This window comes from Zea mays, chromosome 9 (genome assembly GCF_902167145.1).
Source record: "Zea mays cultivar B73 chromosome 9, Zm-B73-REFERENCE-NAM-5.0, whole genome shotgun sequence".
NCBI classification, from domain to species: domain Eukaryota; kingdom Viridiplantae; phylum Streptophyta; class Magnoliopsida; order Poales; family Poaceae; genus Zea; species Zea mays.
Genome location: NC_050104.1, coordinates 115044215 through 115063429, shown reverse-complemented (window position 1 = coordinate 115063429; position 19215 = coordinate 115044215). Strand labels below are relative to the sequence as shown.

Sequence of the window (19215 nt, the reverse complement as noted above, 5' to 3'; positions counted from 1 at the left end):
AGAAGACCTTTGTGCACGCGTGAACCGTCCTAGCTAGAGCGCAGACCGCCCGACAAGCACACATGGAGAAGTCGCTCCTACAACGAGGTCGCGGACCGTTCTCGTCCTCGCAGAGATCACGACCATATAGTTTATTCTATTCTAGTGTTTGGTACCAGATCGAAGCCAACAACACGTCCATATGCACGTTATTGTTAGACATGTCCTTAGAACGTGAATGCCTTTTTCGTTTGCGTGGGATTGTATCCGAAATAATTCTAGCTGATCAAAGTCCATAGAAATTATAGAAACACCGTAAGAAACGAACCAAACCAACCCTGCTGATATCATATCACAGAGTTTCAGACCTCTCACAGTCCATAATCCAGATCGAACTATGCTAGTTAACTGGTGTCGCAACAAACCCTCAGCATGACATCTCTGACCTTGACCTCGCTCGGGTCAGCCGCACGTCACGCCTGCGAGGTGCGTTGCACTTGCACCTCGGGTCCCCGCGGGCCCCTGCGGCTCAGGAACACGACGGCGCAGCGGATGGAATGGAAACGCGCGCGAAAACAACATGTGATCCATGGGTGTGGCGGCCGCCACGGCCTTTGCTTCCGGACCCGGGCAACCGAGCGCAATCAAGACGTAGATATGTTCGCCTCGCCGCCACCGAAGGATCGACATCGTCACACCGAAGGATCGACACACGTACGAAAGCTACGTTTAAATCTCGGAGGATCGGAGCTGAGTAGTAGCAGGCAATTAACCTCCGTGAAAGTGACTAGATGAGCTGCTGCTAGGACACAGACTACCACATCATCAGAAACACAAGATATTTACATCGTCTCTGCAGCCAGCGGAGAAACAAGGCTGCGCGAATTAAGCAAGCGGAGGAGCAAACTAACTACACACAACCAGGAGAAACTTAACTGACTCTGATTACCCTTTTTTTTTTGGCTGCTGCTAATCTTCGCTTCCCCTTCCCAAGCTTCCATTCCATGCACGTGGCGTGGATGCCCGTCGAGCCTTGGTCAAGCAAAGAAGCCATTAGTGCTAGTGTTAGCGGCGGGCATGTGCGGCATCTGGGCCGCCTGGATGCTCTGCAGGAACATCCTCTCCTCCGCCGACGCGGCGAACCCGTGGGAGGCGGCGGGGGCGAAGACGTCGCCGCCGTCTTGCAGCAGGCCGCCGCCGCCGCCGTTGCTATAGCCGAATGGCGACGCCGCGCCGGCGTACTGCTGCTGCTGCTGCTGCCTGCGGAGCTGCTCCTGGAGCGGCGCGGGGTGCTGGCTCCGGTGCAGCTGGTGGTCGAAGGACATGACGGCGGCCGAGGACGGCGGGAAGCCGTAGTCGGCGGCGAAGTTGATGACCGGGGCCCCGAACGCCCCCGCGGGGGGCGCGGGGATGCCCGTGAACTGCTGCACCATGGCACGGAAGTTGGCCGTGTCCGTGTTCAGCAGCGTCACGGGCGCGCGCCGCGACGCGCGGGACCGCCGCCGCGCCGCCGGCTTCCCGATCCGCGGCCCCTCTACCCCGTGCAGCAGATGGGCCCCGGCCTTGGTGGGGCTTCCTCCGCTGGACCCGCCCGACGTCGGGCTCGCTACGGCGGCGGCCGCAGCGGTGGTGCCGGCGTCGTCGTCGGGGGGCAGCAGGACCGGCCCGGCGTCGTGGTGGTGGTGGTGGTAGAGCGCGGCCCACTGCGCGAAGCTCGAGCCTGTGTCACTCATCGCCATCGACGCGCGCGGGTCGGAGCCGAGCGTCAGGCGCTGCTCGTGCTCGTGCTCGTCGTCGTCGTTCGTCGACGAGTGTGTGTGTCGGAAGAGGAGTTGGACACGGCCGCGGGGCCTGGCCATTTATAGTGACCCAGCCAGCGGTCCACCAGGCTGTGCCATCCGTCGGATCGACGTGCTCCTCTAGCCAACGCCCGAGATTGGCCAACGTGTCGCGGTCCTGCCTAGCGTAGCCCATCTGCTCCCCCCACCTTCCGAGAAGCGTCGCTGATCCGCTCCGCTCCCCCGCGCGCGGGACAGGTGGTGGACTGGCGGCCCACACACCAGCGGGCACGTGGGGCCCGCGCCACTGTGCTGCGGCCTTCCGGGACCGCCGCGGCGTCGTCGTCGTCGCCGGGTGCTCGGCTCGGGGTTGGCAGCCAGCCGGGCCCGCAGCTCCATCGGGCTGTCACGTCGCTCTGCAGCACGTCGATGCGTCTTGATTCTGGATGGGGATTTCGGCTGCCGCATGGCGTCGCATTGCATCCCACCCAATACCCATGCGGCCGTCCGGTTCGCGTGCGTGCGTGCGCGCGACGCTGGTCTTTTCTCCCGCGCAGCCGCAGCATGTGGAGGCGGGCAGCCGGCGGCGGATCCGATCAACCCAGCACTAAGCTTGTGCTGCACCTGCAGTTAACGAAGCTTCAGCGGAAGCCACGGAAGAGATTGAGGGCCACGCAACGCAACGCAACGCACTGCCGGAGGATGGAGGCGGACGCCGGCGATTCCGTCGGTGTGTGTCCGTCCGGTTGGAAGAATCGAGCGGCGACGGTGAATTCAGCACATGCCATTTCTGGGGAGACCGGCCGATGGACATGTCGCTCTCAGGATCCACCTCGGAGATCGTGTTTACATTACCCCGGTCGACGGGTCTCATGCTCCTCTAATAAACATTATTACCCCGGTCGATGGACACTTGCCGCGCGCTGTGGGGTGCGCTCGTGGCGTTGAACTTTCTAATTCCATGATCGCCCAGCTGTCGTAGCGATACTGACCCGCTTGGTGGATGTGCTTGGATCCACGTCCACCTAGTTAGGATAAAGATTAGCTGCACTGCACAGCTCTAAATCAGATCTATTTATGTCTTGTTCGGTTATTCTTATTACACATAGATTAAATAGAATTGGAAAAAAATTAAGAAAATTTTTGACTTACTTGATATTTAAACTCACTCAATCTATATAGATTGAGAGCTAATCAAACAAGCCCTTAATAGACCAGCTTATTGTGAGCTTGATATCCATTTACTAAAAGAATATATAGCCCTAACATACATTTGTGCATATTAACCCCGATAGACTGAATCGTCAGATTTTTTAGATTGGCAAAGCCATCGTGGATACATATAAAATCTATCAACTCTTAGACCACTTCAAAAAAAAAACACCGTTGGCATGTGACATTCTAGATCCGTCAGAGTTAAACCCACGCTCAATAGTAGAAAATTTGACCGTCATTTTTTAAGTTTTTTCCCTTGATTATGGAAAGGGACTCTTTAACGTGCAAGGTTAATTAAACATATATATGGTGGGGCATATGCACCAGGCTCGATCGATCTATCCACAATGGCACAGCGTGCAGACTGCAGGCTACATTAAAGAAACTAGAAAAAATAGCGCCCTATCGGGCGCTGTATCACCTAGCATGGTTAAACAACCCGAGTCCATGCTTAATAACGCCTCCAGAACCTCACAGCGTCGTCAAGTCGTCATGACAAAGCAGTGGCGCGTTCCGAGAGCTCGAGCAAACCAGGGGACGGCCTCGGCGGCATTGCTTCTTCCTGTTCCTGGGCGTCCACCATTTCCAAGATCTTTCTTACGGTTGCCTGTAACCTCTCGTGACCACCTTCCAGTGTGGACTGACCAGCAGTTACGTTCGGTTGGATGGCCATAGCCTCCTTGTTTCCGAGACCCATGTTTGACGGCTTCGTTTTCGACTGTGCTTTCGCTGATGTTACTGCATTGGTAAAGACGTCGGGTTCCTTGAGGCCACGAATGATAGCCTGCAGAGTTTTGGGGCATAAAATGTAGCAGCAATAAGAAAAACAGCTTTCACGCCTACAAGATTGAGATCAGGACTAACCATGGGGCATAGTTATGTTCCCGGTACCTGAACAAAGGTAATCATCAGACCAATGTGATGATCTCTCTTAATTCAGGTAGGATAGGGAGGAATGGTCGATGCTTGGTACACGGAGGGCTAAGGGTGTTACCAGTTCCCCATCTCCTCCTCAGTTGCTGTCGATGCAATTATAAAGGCCTGCCATGACACAATACACGGGAGGATTCATTACTCATTAGCTCTCCGAGTCAGTTATCCAGTTAGCCACCAATGCACAGTAAGAAAGGGGCCATTCAAAAGACACCTATATGGTTCTCTGGCATGGCTGGCTATACATTGTATGCTGGAGAATGGACCATGAGGAAACATTTCTGTGATGAGTACAAGGCACATGAAGAAGGTAAAATATTGTATCTGATTCAGACATAACTACATCCTGTCATACAATTTCAGTTAAAAAAAAGATACTACATGCATATGCGAAAAATGAAATCGTTTCCACTCATGACAATTTCCGTGAGCATTTCGAGAGTTATGATACCATATGCATATTGTGAAAAATGAAATCGTAAAGATATTTCTTAAACATGGAAACCTGCAGGCACAAAAGAATTTATAAAACATGCAACCTATCAAACACAGCCAACGATAATCCGACCAATCCTATCAATTCCTGCAATGCATTAATGAGAGTAGTTATGTGTAGTGTTTGCTAAACTATAGTTTTTTTCTAGACAGTGAAACTATATCCAGTTACGTACAGGTGGCACTTTGTTTCTCAAGCCAGTGGATCATCAATAGGATACAGAGCATTTTTCCCTTTCTTTTGAATATATGTTACAGATAACAGTAGTTCTATACCTCAGTAAAAGGATCCTTAATGTCATACAGTCAATGCTGCTTTCCTGGAAAAAAAGAAATATATACACAATAATCAGACGTGAAACACGTTACGATATTCAACAAAATGTTGCTTCTGTGACTCACATAATTGGGGAAGATAACCATGTCAACGTTGTCAGGAACATCTAAAAGCAATCGCCTCAGGGAGTACTCTCGGGCACCAGCTGGATGAATCAACTCATCAGTATCGAGGTGAATGATCCAATCCATTCTAGCATCCTGTGACAATCAAACGGGGGACATTCACATCAATGTCACCCCTAAATACAAAAGGTTGTATCCTAAAAGTTGTGTTAGGGAAGTAAGAAAAGGATGTGGGGCAGGAAAATGTTGATAAACTGCTCGGAACTTGACATTATTTTTATTATAGCCTCCCCCTTTCATTGCTATAAACTGTATAGATACACTGCTACGCACAATCAATAACTCAACATGTTGAATTCCAGTGTTGTTTTCATATATCAATTTCTGCACAGCAGAGCTCGAAACAAGACTGCTACATAATTATAATATAATTCCCAATAGTGAGGAAAACGATGCTGAAAATTAAATAATATGAAGAGCAATGTATCTGCGAATATAGGCGTGGACAACAATTACAACACTTAGGAAAGGGCTATGGAAGTCAAGATTACTGTTTAAATCTATGCTAAAAACATATGGAAGGAACAGTTCATACCCTTGCCATAATAATAGCCATTTCCATGTTTAGTGATTGCTTGACAAATAGTTCGTAATTACACGGCTTGTAAAAGAAACCTGCTAGCCAAGTCTCATTCCAAATGCGGCTGAAATTATAAAATGGTTGCAACAGAAGCTTTAGAACAAGTGAACAACAGAACAATTAACACGATACTTCAGAAATACATAAGTCAGGAACATGGAGATACATGATCCAATCAGCAACACTTCAGAACCAATATTCAGAATTGTTCAATGGCAGTGTTGCGATGAAAGCAAGTAACTTGTCATACCACTACCATATAGTTTGAAGCAAGTACTATCATGATTTAGCACTCATCAACACATTTTAGTTACATAGCTTACCAAAATCAGAACTATCAAACAATAGCTGAAAACCAAATTTTCAGTTAAATTATTTTTAGCTTGGAACGGGTATTTTAAGGTTGAAAAGGTTCTCATGGAACTGTTGTGTCATCGACATACTTTCTATCCTGTTTCTCTTTCAGTTCTTTAGTTCTGTAAATAATTTTTACCCCCTAAAGACACAGAAAGTCAGTGCTTAGATAATGCAAAGAAATAAGACATGATATGGGATAGAAATTACTTGTTTACCTGAATAGATTCAAGAACAGAGGTGACAGCTGGCTTTGCAGCCTCTCCTTCAACTAATAGAAAGAAATGTGAAACACCAATGACATTGTGATAATACAACCATGGAAGAATCTGGTGTAGGCCAGCAGATGTGCTTCCCGTGATACAGATCTGCAATCCAAGATACAGGATAAGCTGAATATAGGTACAGTTTGGGTTCAAAATGTGAACAAGATTATTGCAAAACAAAAGAAAAAAAGAAAAAGAGGGGACAAGGTTTTAAGGTTGAAATGAAAAAATGGTATTGTTGGATCATGGCAAGTGTTCGCGAGTGAGGCTTCTCAACAAACATTTTAAGATCACAGGAATGTTATATATCTTGTTTTCCCAAGTTCCTACCTTAATAACAAGGTAAACTAATATGCTTGGATTCATGCTGTTGCCAAAACTCTTGTGTATATGAATGTGATGATACAACATCTCCATATTGTGCAATCATGATTGTACAAACAAGGAATTTCTACATATACTGCAGCTACGGTTGCTCATGCAAGGGAACTTTCACTTGAATGCTACGACCTGCACTGCACAATTTACCGAACATAGAACGAGCGCTAGTGGGGAGGAGGCAACTGTTGCTTCAACGCGCAAGCAGAATCGCGGCACCACACGTGGGGATCCGGCTGCCTAGTGGGGAGGAGGCCGTGCGGGGAGAGAAGCCTGCTCGTCGCCTCCTCGAGAGGGCGACGACGGAGATAACCAGATCTTGGGATTTGGGGTTGGTGGGGAGATGGGGACGCGACGAGAGGTGATCGCGACAAGAACCTCCGTCCCCATCTCAAGCCTGCTCGTCGCCCATTGTGACCAGATCTCTACGATCTTCGAGTCGGCCAGCTGCACGTACCCGTAGGAGACGAGCTTGGACTCGGCGGCCGCATCCCCGAGCTTCTCAATCTGGATGACGCCCTCGAGCGGCACGCCTTCGTCGGCGACGCGGACAAGGACCGGGTCCTCGGTGGAGGAGGGCGGAGGGGCCCTCACCCGCGGCGGCTGGGGTCGGCGCGGCGCGGCGCGGGGCTTGGTCGGCGCCAGCGCCGGAGAGCGCCAGGCGGCGGCGCAGGAGGCGAGGGTTGGCGAAGAGCGGGTAGGGGTTGGTGGTGGACGGCCCCGGCGGCTTCGACGGCAGCCGCCGCGCGGAGAGGGAGGTGGGGAGGGGGGCTGGGAGGGAGGGAGGGACAGCCCCGGCGGCTTTGACGGCAGCCGCCGCGCGGAGAGGGAGGTGGGGAGGGGGACTGGGAGGGAGGGAGGGATTTGCACCTGGATTCCGGAGACCACGTCGAGGGAGGAGCACGAGCTAAATCGCGAAAAGACAGAGGATCTTTGTGCAAAACTGCGACCGCGAAACGCGGGGAGAGCTCCAAACGGCTTCAGGTTTTAATAACTCCGATGACTCGAGAAACATCTTTCTGGTCAACATGCCAAATAATAGGTGAACTGACCTATGCTAGCCAGGAGCCTATAGCTAGGGCCTTGCATCATGCATGTCCAACTACAAGTCAAGCTGAGACCCACCAGGCTGAAGCTGAATACATGGAGGCCTCAACAAAGGCTGGTGAGCATGGATAATTCATTTATAACTCTCTATTTACCTCTTCATAAGAATTAAACTATAATTCATTTATATATATATATATATATATTATCTTATTTCAACACACTCTTCAACATGCAAGTTAGTTTGGCTAGTGATAGGGTAAATTTAGAGAGACAAAAGCTTGACGAGTTGGATGACTAGTTTTTTGGAGAGTCATTTTGCTATTAAGTAGCTAAAATTTGGCTTGATAAATTATTTGATTAGTCTCCTGAAGATCCTCTAAACCAAGTGAACAAAAGTTTTCTCCAGAAAAAATTTCTTTAGAATTTTCTTAGACGTTGTCTGAATCAGATAGGCCTAACTAGTTTAGGCGGGCTAAGATTTAGCTAAAAATACCTTACCGGTTAGCTAGCAAACTAATTTTTAGCTACTAAACAATTAATCCTCAGTATCTAAATAGATTTTTGTTATGGAATCAACGACGATAATACTGTCTTAGCCGGACAAATATATCTTCGTGACTTCGTATGCACGCAGTGACGCACGTCTTGTTGACAAGGTGGCGGCGGACACATTCAGAAGTGTCGACATATGCCTGGACGATACGTTGCACGTGCTGTTATATAAAAACGAGACATACAACCCCGAAGCGTGCTGTGCTAATTAATAAACTCGTCAAGGTACTTCAAAAAAAAAAAAGAGAATCAAACCGCCAGTATGCAAACGTTTTGGAACACAGTAACAGGCATTACATTCATCTACGTTAAGGACCTGGTTCTGGTTTCTAAACACGTCCACCTCGCTTTTGTCGGTTGTGCTCCCTGCTGGGAGAAAGCAGAGTGTTAGTGTCGCCAGTGATCTGGAGCTTCAGCTAACCACTTGCTTCCTTCGTCTTGGACTTCACTGATTTGCTAGCTCGGTTTTGCCAGTAAGCAAGCACTAAGCAGAGCTAGCGGGCCAGCAGGAGCACCAGGAAGACGGGTCCACATCTAGAAGAAGCAGAAACGGGTACCGGGTCCGGCCGTGACGTGCGGGCTGACGCTTTAGGAAACGTGCATGAGAGCAGACCGCGAGTCGTCGGCCAGAGCCATTGACCACCGTATCATGCACGCACCTTCATCTTCTTTCACGTGCCCCTGTTGCTACCGTCCCCAGCTTTAGCAGTGCGTGGTGCATTGGTACACATGCGCCATTGTGCAATAGAGCATATTGATGGGCTGGTCTTATCAAATGCAACAGGTGTATATATATATGTGCAGTGAGTTTGCGTCTACTAAACAAATTTATTCACGGGAGTGCACCGATCTTCATACTTGCATAACTAATGACTCATAACTAATGACTCTGTGTTGCAGGGATTAAAGTCCATCGACCTTTAGTAACGTTTCTTCTTTGTTTGTTGCGTGGATCGACTGGGTTTGTGTCTAAAACACCTATCGATCTCACTCCAAGCATCTTTCGTGCACGCTATGTGGACGTAGCACCGCACCGCGCAGCCACCACGCTGTGGAAGGACTTAGAGCTACGTTTGTTCAATGGACACCACCACTGCTGTTTGAGCTGCAGCTGCAGTGCCCAGGCATCGCTGCTAGACCCCATGACACAACTAAAAAGATAAACTGAATTATACTAGTAGATTATAGACTACTAGTATAATTATAGAGGACAAGTGCTCCACCAGATTGGAGAAGTTTCTGTCCCCTGTTTGTTTCAACTTATAGATTATATAATCTAAATTATAATCTAGATTATATAATCTGGATTATTTGCTCTGGATTAAATAAGCTAGGTGCTGCTGTTTGTTAGCTGAGATTATTTGGACTCGGCTTATTATTCATATGCATATAAATACAACAATACCCTTAGATGTTTTACTTGTCTGGTGGGTGAGAACGCCTATGAACAGGTGGATGTCAATTGAAAGTAATTTTAATCAACTTGTCATGGATAGTAGGTCTTTCATCAAAAATAAGCTAAAATAAGCATTCTTTGATGAGCTTATAGAATTATCATAATCTCAAGTGCTAGATTATATAATCTTATCAGATAAATTGCTTGTTTGTTTCCTCACTAGCTTATTTATATTGGATTATATAATCTATATAGATTATAATCTCAAACAAACAGGGCCACATGTGTTGGGGCCCATGTGTTATTGACAAAGAAGTCTCTCTTCCTTCTATGCACTCTCCCTCCCGTGACTCCCATCTTCTCCTGTGTGCGGACAGAGAATGCAAGTGCGACGTGGGGTACGACTCCCTGTGGCGGCTGCTAGCCCGGCGGGCACGGCGGCGACTCAAGGGCTGTCCAGAGCACCACGACCTCCACTGAACCCACGCTTCAGCGAGCCACAGGAGGAAAGAGAAGCGGTTTGAGAACAAAAATGGTCGTACTAGATCCCTTTCATTCGAGGGTTTGAGGGCAGTTTTTGACGGGTTAAGACAGCTATTGATTGCTGTCGATTTTCAACTTCTGCTTGGCTCCTAAGGAAATTGATTGCTTTTTTTTTACTGACACGGATTAGATAAAACGGCGTCTCTATCTGTAGACGACGGTGTCTACTACTACCGTTTACACTTTGCAGGGTATTTGGCACTTGCAATCAGTAGTGCTATAATCTACCAGAAAGGCATAAATTAAAAGTATACTTCACACATGGCAAATGGTAAGACGACGAAGCCAAGAAGGAAGAAGCTCGCAGCTGCCTGAATGGAACATGCCAACATGACGTGGAGCAGCGAAGCGGTCCATTCCATCCAGCCTTGGCGCTGAAGGCAGCATCGAGATAGTCGGTGGTCCCCGTGAGCCCGTGGATCGGTATTAAGAGTTGAATAGAAGAACAGAGGGTTAGATAGATCAGCCATACCATACCAGCAGAGACTATACCGCAGCGCCTTTGTTCACCATCACTACTTATTGTCCTCACACGTGCGTCGTTTTAACATATTTCTATTGGACCTGGGTGTAAGGGTGATAACAGGCAGCTTGTTCGCTGCAGCTTGCTGCGGCTGCAATCCGGCTGCGGCTGCGGCTTCTACAGTATTTTTCTCTCTATGGATTGCAGCTGCAGCAATCCAAACAACTGCAACAGTGTCGGCTTGTAGCCAGCCGAACACGCCCAGGCTCCATAAAATTTAAGGATCGGATTAAATTAGGATCAGACTTTATATCTATTTATTTTTAACTAAAACTATTTAAGGACTTAAACAAATAGTGAAGAAATATTTGGATCATGATCTATTACCATCTCTATCTTTGTATGGGAAAACCATAGATGAATTTCTCGCTTGGGATTTATCGGTTTTCAGAAAATTATTACATTCTCGTTACTGACCGGGAAACAAAAACCGATCTGATTTTTAGTGTATTTTGGCTTAGAATTTAAAGATGTATTTTTTGGTTTAGAATGTAAAGATATGTAAGTTAAATTTTAGTCAACAAAACCAAAATATAATCCCAGGTGAAAATGAGACACTCGGAACCGGTCCACCACCCGTTAGTGTGGAGTCAGGTAGAAAATAGCTTGGCAACTCAGATATATTTATTAGAGCATCTTCAATAAGTATGTAAATTTAGCACCTTAAATTTTAGATTTAGTAAGTTGCTAAAACACTTTAAGGATTAAAAAACTTGCGCCGCAATAATTCTCTGTTTGTTGGTTATTAATTTTTAAAGTTGTATGTAAAAAAAGTAGGTCTACTTTATATTTTTTTATTGAACTGACAGAAATCGGTATCACAATCTTCTCTAGAGTCTTGGGAGGTTGGAGTTATCGATAGAAGATCAGACGATCGTGGAGACGGCGTGAAGGCAGTACATGACTCTCATGGTGTCTCAACACAAGAAGTTGTCGGGCGGTGACATTGTGAAGACATCTAAGCGTTAGAGATATATTTGTGGAGACATCTAAGTTGTCGGGCTGCACTGCACGGGCACACGGCAACGGCAGCCGTGCCAAAGCTAGCGCACGTGCTCCAGGCGGCATATGGCCGAAATTTTTATTTCTGTTAAACACAGTTTCGTACTACCACATAGAGACTTGCTAACATTGCGATTCCAGATAGAAAAGGAAACAACGGCGACGCGAGTGCGGGAGACGAGGCGACAGGGACGCCGGACGCGGGGATGAAGGACGGGTTGAAAAAACAGACGTCCGTGAAAACATCCATGCTGAAGTAGCACCTGAGATCTATAATGTTTTAATCAACTGTCCTAGGTTCTCTAGGGAGGCTCTCATGTATGTCTTTAACCACATGATGGGGCACAAGACCACATCCCAAGTGTTCCTGGACATGACTCGTGATGATCGTGACCTATGGCTCAAGACTTTTCTAGCCAAACACTACCATATCTGATCTGATTTGTCTATCCTATCCTATATAATGCTTAAGAACAGATAAGCTACACTTGCTCGAATCTATATGTACGTCCTTTTATGCTGTTTAAGAACAAATGTACTACACTTGCTGTATTCTCTATATCCTATATGGTACTTAAGAACAGATATGCTATATTTTTATAGAATAATGATGTTTCCCTGAGTTCTATGTATTTTCTTATTTGAGAACAGATATGCTACACTTGAATAGAACAATGATGTTTTCCTGAGTTAGATTAACCTGAGTTCTATGCATTTCCTTATTTGAGAACATATATGCTACACTTGTATAGAATAATGATGTTTTCCTGAGTTAGATTAACCTGAGTTATATGCATTTCCTTATTGATGATTAAGAACTGATATTATACTCTTGTTCTTACAATAATTAACGAGTTTGATATGTGACTATGATGCTAACCTGGTATGCAAAGATAGTGGTCAATGAAAGCTGAGGCTAATTTTGTTTGCTGGATCAAAGAAACAAGTGTAAATTGTGTACACTGTAGCTGTTACTATTATATATGTCAAACTGTTAGTACTGTATTACTACTATCTCTGTCAAATTGATAGTACTGTAGTAGCCCTCAAATTTGTACACTGCAGTGAGTAGCTTGATAGTAGCTTAGTATGACAAAGCCGATAGTAGATGATAATATTTCTATATAATTATGTACAAAATTTGATAGTAGCTGGAATTTTATGTTGTTACAACTAGCCGACTTGTGTTAATTACTAAATTGTAGTCACAAATTTGTCAAACTTGTTGTCGGGTACCGTAATTAGGGGTACTCCCAACACTTCTAAACACGGCTGGTAACCACCATCAGCACAAGCTGCAGAGACTGATGGGCACGGTTTAGGTCAAGACCTCGCCTACCAAGGGACGCAATCTCGCCTCGCCCGACCCTAGCCTCGGGCGGGAACAGTAGTCCCGGACGAATTCACGCCTCGCCCGAGGGTCTCTTCAGGCAGCGGGCGCACCCTCTGTAACGCCCTGAATTTGGGGGTAAATTTTTTTTCTTCTTTTCTCTCACCAAATTCGGGCGTTACTCTCTTTTCTCTCCCTGATTCGCTCTTTCTTCCCAATTTCAAACCAGTATAGTGACAAGTGTCCGTGTCATGTATGAACCAAAACCTAAGTGTCATGGGTGTTGCATCATGCCGAAGCACATTTCTTTGTCTAATATTGCATGGTCGTCTCGTTCCGTCTCAGTTTTCGGTTCGCGATTGGGGCCGTGTCGTGCGTCTCGGTTTGGGTCGTGCGTGTCGTGGGTTTCAATCCGCGAAGTGGCCCGGCCCAACCCAGCCCAACCCGGCCCGGCCCTGCGCGCCCCTGGCGCCCACACCTTCCCATGCGCCCCTTCCTCTCCTCCCTCTCTCATTTGGATTTCCCGCGCAGCAACCTCCCTCTCCCTCTTCCACCTCTCTCTCCCCGTGGTGCCCTAGAGATTGGAGACGGCGATCACCGGAATTTGGACCCCGAGGTGAGCTCCCCTCCCCTTCCCTTCTCCTCTCTCTCCCTCTCCCTCCCCTTCCCTTCCCTGTGCGCCCCCTCTCTCTCCCCTGCGCGCGGCGGCGCCCGCCCCGCCCCCGCCTCCCTCCGCGGCGGCGCCCGCCCCTGCCCCGACCTCCCCCACGGCGGCGCTCGCCCGCCCCCGCCCTGGCCCCTCGCGGCGACGCTCGCCCGCCCCTGCACCTCCCCCGCGCGGCGGCGCCCGCCCCCGGCGTGGTCCGCCTGCACTTGCCCCCGGCGCGGCCGGCCCCCGGCGCGGCCTCCCCGGCCCCGGCGTGGCTCCCCTGCCCCCCGGCACGCAGCTCCCTGCGTGTGGCGTCCCAGCTCCCGGCGTGACTCGCGTGGCCTCGTTTACCCCCTAACGCGTTCCCGCGTGCGTAAACCCACGCGCGCGGAGATTATTTCTGGTTTGTAGTTGATTTCAAACTCCGTTAGTTAGCGTGCTGTGTCGCGCGCTTCATCGCGCGACGATCCTTTTAATCTATAAATATTAAGCTGTTGTGTCGCGTGCTTCGTCGCTCGACGATCTATTTTAATTTCAGGTTGTTTAAGGTGCGATGTCGCGCGTCTAGACGCGCGACGCTACACTTTAAACCCAACCTTGTTGGCGTATGCCGTCGTGCGCTTCGTCACGCGATGCTTACCGTCTCTTTAAAATTAGTGCAAGTGTCTCGTTGTGCGCTCTGTCGCGTGGCGAGTCGTTTACCTCCTATTTTAATCTAAATGTCGTGTCGTACGTCTCGACGTGCGACCCCTCCCTTTCATTCACCTTCAATTGTTTACAATGATTAGACATGAAACATGACTTTACTTTATGCTAAACATAGTGTCTACATTAACGCCTTTCAATTGAGCGAGTGGTTTAATTCATAATAATGTAACGTGATCGTTTCTCGACTGTCTTTTTCTCTTTCCCTCTTAGCCTTAAGTGCGAACCCGCGTGGAACGTCTGTTTACTTACTGCACTCTATTGTATGGTGTACTGTTCTTTTGTATTAAATATGTGGATGTATGTATGTTTGCGCTCGCATAGAGAACGATCTGGTTGAGGAGCCCGAAGAACTCGCAGGAGAAGCCCCTGAGCAGCAGTCGGTTGGTGGAGGCAAGTGTCCCTTGACCTATCTCTGTCCTATACATTCTTTAATTCACCTCCCGCATTACACATTTATACCTAAGGATTGACTAGCTTTTGTTATCCATGTCCTTGTTTACCTATTTGGGTTGGATTATTATTGCTTAGTCTTATGCTATTGCTCAACTCTAATCAATGAATATGATGAGAATGATCAATGATACGCTGTTTTCCCTCTTCTATTTATGATGTTCTACTTGAGGCCTTTAAGGGGGCTCGAGCGGTTTCTCGAGTGCCTCTCCGTAAGGACCTGTTCTTTGGATGACCGCCCGGGAAAACAGTGCAACCATGAGGGTGGAATGGGGTGCCCTTAGCTGAATAATTAGAGGATCCGAGGTGTAGTTCGCTTAGCCGTCGTGCCGTCAATGGGGCTCGGTGTATGCGGCTCGCTCTGCCAATTTTGGGTTCGCCCCTTGTGGAGGAGTGCGGTGCATTTAGGAAACCTAACGGCCGACTATAGCCCTGGGGAATCTTTGTAAAGGCTACGTAGTGATGCCCTGCTGGGTCACCTTGGTAGTGATCAATGGAGAGTCATGATCTCCGGGCAGAAAGGGAATCACGGCTTGTGGGTAAAGTGCACAACCTCTGAAGAGTGTTTGAAAACTGATATATCAGCCATGCTCGCGGTTATGAGTGGCCAAGGGAGCTCCAGTGATTAGTGGTACTTGATCAGAGACATTTTGGTTTACAGGTGGCAATGAGATTGATGGTTCTGGTTATGACTATGGTGCTGGTAAGTGGTATTCTTTCCGTTTGGAAAGGGTACATCGGGCTAATAACTTGGGTTAATGCTAAAACCTGGCTTTCTACTAGTAAATAATAATCTGACCAACTAAAAGCAACTGCTTGACTTACCCCCCACATAAAGCTAGTCCACTACAGCCAAACAAGATACTTGCTGAGTATGTTGATGTGTACTCACCCTTGCTCTACACACCAAACCCCCCCATCCCCAGGCTGTCAGCATTGCAACCACTGCTCAGGAGAAGATGAAGCCGTGGAAGGAGACTTCCAGGAGTTCCAAGACTACGACGAGTTCTAGGCGTGGGTTAGCGGCAACCCCCAGTCGGCTGCCTTTGAAGGCCGCGTTTATCTACGTTTCTTTTCCGCACTTTGATTTATTGTAAAGACTATGTGGATGTCTCAGACTTATGATGTAATCGAATATTTCCCTTTTAATACTATTTGAGCACTGTGTGATGATGTCCATGTTATGTAACTGCTGTGTACGTGAATTGCTGATCCTGGCACGTACATGGGTCGCATTCGGTTTGCCTTCTAAAACCGGGTGTGACATAAGTGGTATCAAAGCTATGCTGACTGTAGGACCGCTAACCTAGAGTAGAATGGTCGTTCTAAGGACTATAGACCTCTGTCCCTGGCTTGACTTTGATATCCCTTCAAAAGTTGGTCATACCGACCAAACCTATGTTCTACTATATATTATACCTTGCTGAAAATTATGTTTTTATTCTAATCCTTCATTTATTTATGGTTCATTATTTGCTGGTCATATTAATTATGTTCTCACTCTTTTGCTTGCGGTGTCTTTTGTAGATGGCTCGTCTTAGGCACACTGCACGAAAGTCCGTCATCCCCTTCTTACCCTCCCGCCTTGCTGAGCGTCCGCTTCGCCGTCCCGTGGCCGGTCAGTCCAGTCGCTTGGAGAGGCTGCACCACCGCCTGCATGAGGAGCAGGAACGTCGACGACAGGAGCAGCAGGGCTCTTCTTTCTCGCTCCAACAGGAGATAGAGTCTGTGAGGAGCTGCTCCCCTGTGCTTCCTCTGGAGGCGCCCCCTGCACCACCACCGGATGCCCCAGCCTCTGGAGTAGCTGCTGGAGGAGACCCAGACGACGGAGGTGGCGACGACAGCTCGAGCCACGACATCGACTTCTCTGCTGACCAGGAGCCGAAAGGATGGGTTGCTCGACCCATCACTCGCGACGCTGCTCGCGGGTGTCACTTCCACGATGTGCTCGACACCCTGCTACGTCGGGCACTTAACCGGCGTACTTGGTCTATCGAGTATCGCTGTGTGGTCTACCAGCATAGTCGCGGGGTCTACCCGGACCGCTGGGAGGCGACCTGCTTGGTGCGCCGTCTGGAGAACAGTCTCCAGGGTGCGGAGGCCTGCTCAGAGCACTATTCTATCTCTGAGCGGGACTCAGTTGAGGCGGCCATGCAAGATGCCACACGGCGTGCGCTTTCGCACTACTGCTCGGTTCTCGGTGGGGTAGCTGACGGTCTCGACCTGAAGTATTACCCCCGCCGTCCATCTAGCAGCACAGGAGGCGTGATTGTTTCACCTGTCGGTGAGGACAATCCTAGGTTGAGCGGCACAGTCAACCTAGCCGCCGTGCTAAACACGGAGCTGGACCATGCGCTAGACGAGCTGAGTAGGGCTCGTGCTGAGATCGCCCTGCTGCGGGCTGAGCGCGCGGAGCGTCGTCACCTAGATGATGGTTCCCCCGCTCCCGTTGGGACTCAGCACCCGTACCGCTCACCTCGGCGTGGACGCCAGTCTTATGGCAATCCCGACTACAAGACCAAGATAAATCTAGAACCATAGATCGCTAGAGTCGGATCTTGTAATTTATACAAAATATATACGTAGAAGCTACAGTCTTAGCGTTAGTCTCGCTCTTAGTTAGTCTTAGTTAGACAGGGTAGTTTGCTATATCCTGTGCATTTATGTTTGTCATGATGAACTATGTTTGATTTGGATATTTGTAATGACTGTCACCAGAATGTGGGTATCCCCTGCATTTTGGTTTACCTATTATATTAATAGAGTTAGTTATCTAGTTGGGAAAAACCTTTTGTTCCACTTTCCTCTTTATCTAAGAAGCTGTGTTGGTCTGTGTTGGAGATCAGTGAAGATGCTCATCTGTTCAGTGTGGTGGAGAATTCTATACTCTTTTCTTATGCTGCAAGATTTGCAAGATCAGTTCTGATGTGTGGTTGTATTCTGCAGATGTCAGAGAACAGGCGCAGAGGAGGAAGGCGTGCTCAGCAGGAGCGGCCAGCTCAGCAGGAAGAGGTACCCCAGCAACAGCAACTGCCGCCCCCGCCCCCGATGTCCATCGAGCAGATGTTTCTGATGCAGACTCAGACAGTTCAAGCCATCGGTCAGACTCTGGCCTCCATTCAGCAGCAACAGCAACAACCACCACCTCAGCCTCAGATGCCTCAGATGCCCAGAGACAAGCGTGCTGAATTCATGAGAGGTCATCCCCCAACGTTTGCTCATTCTTCTGACCCCATGGATGCTGAAGACTGGCTGCGCACTGTGGAGCGGGAGTTGCATACCGCTCAGTGCGATGACAGGGAGAAAGTCCTGTATGGTCCTCGTCTGTTGAGAGGAGCAACTCAGTCATGGTGGGAGTCTTATCTCACCACCCATGCCAACCCCGACACCATCACCTGGGAAGAGTTTAGAGGTAGCTTTCGTCAGTACCATGTTCCTGCAGGTGTGATGACAGTAAAGAAGGAGGAGTTCCTGGCCCTCAAGCAAGGGTCATCGTCTGTCAGTGAGTACCGAGACAGGTTTCTGCAGTTGTCTCGTTATGCTCCTGAAGATGTCAACACCGACGCCAAGCGACAGTACCGTTTCCTGAGAGGCTTGGTTGATCCTCTGCAGTACCAACTGATAAATCACACCTTCCCGACATTCCAGCACCTGATTGATAGGGCAATCATGACAGAGAGGAAGCGTAAGGATATGGAGGATCGTAAGCGCAAGATCAGTGGACCCTAGTCTGGAAGCAACAATCAGCCTCGTTTCTCAAGCAATCAACCTCAGCAGTTCAGGCAGTACTAGCGTCCACCTCAGCAGCATCAGCAGTTCCAAAGGCAGTATCCTCAGCACCAGTATCAGAATCGTCAGAACAATCAGTCAGGAGGAGGCCAGTTTCAGAGGCAGAATCAGCAGACACCTCGTCTTCCTGCCCCAGCAACCCAGCAGAACAGTCAGGCAGCACCAGCTCAGGTTGGAAACAGGGCATGTTTCCACTGTGGAGAGCAAGGCCACTGGGTGATGCAATGTCCGAAGAAGGCAGCCCAGCAGTAGTCAGGCCCCAATGCCCCAGCAAAGCAGAACGTGTCTCAGCCTGGAGCAGGCAACCGCTCTCAGCCGCGCTATAATCATGGGAGACTGAACCACTTGGAGGCTAAAGCAGTTCAGGAGACCCCCGGCATGATAGTAGGTATGTTCCCAGTCGACTCTCATATTGCAGAGGTGTTATTTGATACTGGAGCAACACATTCTTTCATTACTGCATCATGGGTAGAAGCACATAATCTTCCAATTACTACCATGTCAACCCCCATTCAAATTGACTCAGCCGGTGGTAGAATTCGAGCCGATAGCATTTGTTTGAATGTAAGTGTGGAAATAAGGGAGATAACGTTTCCCGCTAACCTTATAGTAATGGGTACTCAGGGAATAGATGTCATCCTAGGGATGAATTGACTAGATAAGTATCAGGCAGCTATCAGTTGTGATAAGAGGACAATCAAGTTGGTGTCCCCACTAGGAGAGGAAGTGGTGACCGAGTTAGTCCCGCCTGAGCCGAAGAAAGGAAGTTGTTATCAGATGGCT

General features: G+C 48.6%; 2 protein-coding genes across 2 annotated transcripts in view; both read right to left on the bottom strand.

Annotated features, from left to right (window-relative positions):
- Window positions 1–756: 756 nt before the first annotated feature.
- Window positions 757–1808, bottom strand: LOC100283314 (VQ motif family protein). Its single transcript, NM_001156216.2, has one exon. It carries the CDS (start codon window positions 1716–1718, stop codon window positions 1017–1019), a length of 702 nt encoding a protein of 233 aa, NP_001149688.1. The 5' UTR covers window positions 1719–1808; the 3' UTR covers window positions 757–1016.
- A 1402-nt stretch (window positions 1809–3210) lies between these two features.
- Window positions 3211–19215, bottom strand: part of LOC103638876 (glycosyltransferase-like KOBITO 1) — a 90176-nt gene continuing 74171 nt past the window's right edge. The window contains exons 2-7 of the mRNA XM_035962844.1: window positions 7311–7418; window positions 6015–6164; window positions 4803–4937; window positions 4677–4720; window positions 3864–4013; window positions 3211–3756 (exon numbers count right to left, since the gene is read on the bottom strand). Coding sequence (XP_035818737.1) covers window positions 4004–4013; window positions 4677–4720; window positions 4803–4937; window positions 6015–6164; window positions 7311–7418 — 447 coding nt within the window. The 3' untranslated portion in view covers window positions 3211–3756; window positions 3864–4003. The remainder of the gene's footprint in view (window positions 3757–3863; window positions 4014–4676; window positions 4721–4802; window positions 4938–6014; window positions 6165–7310; window positions 7419–19215) is intronic.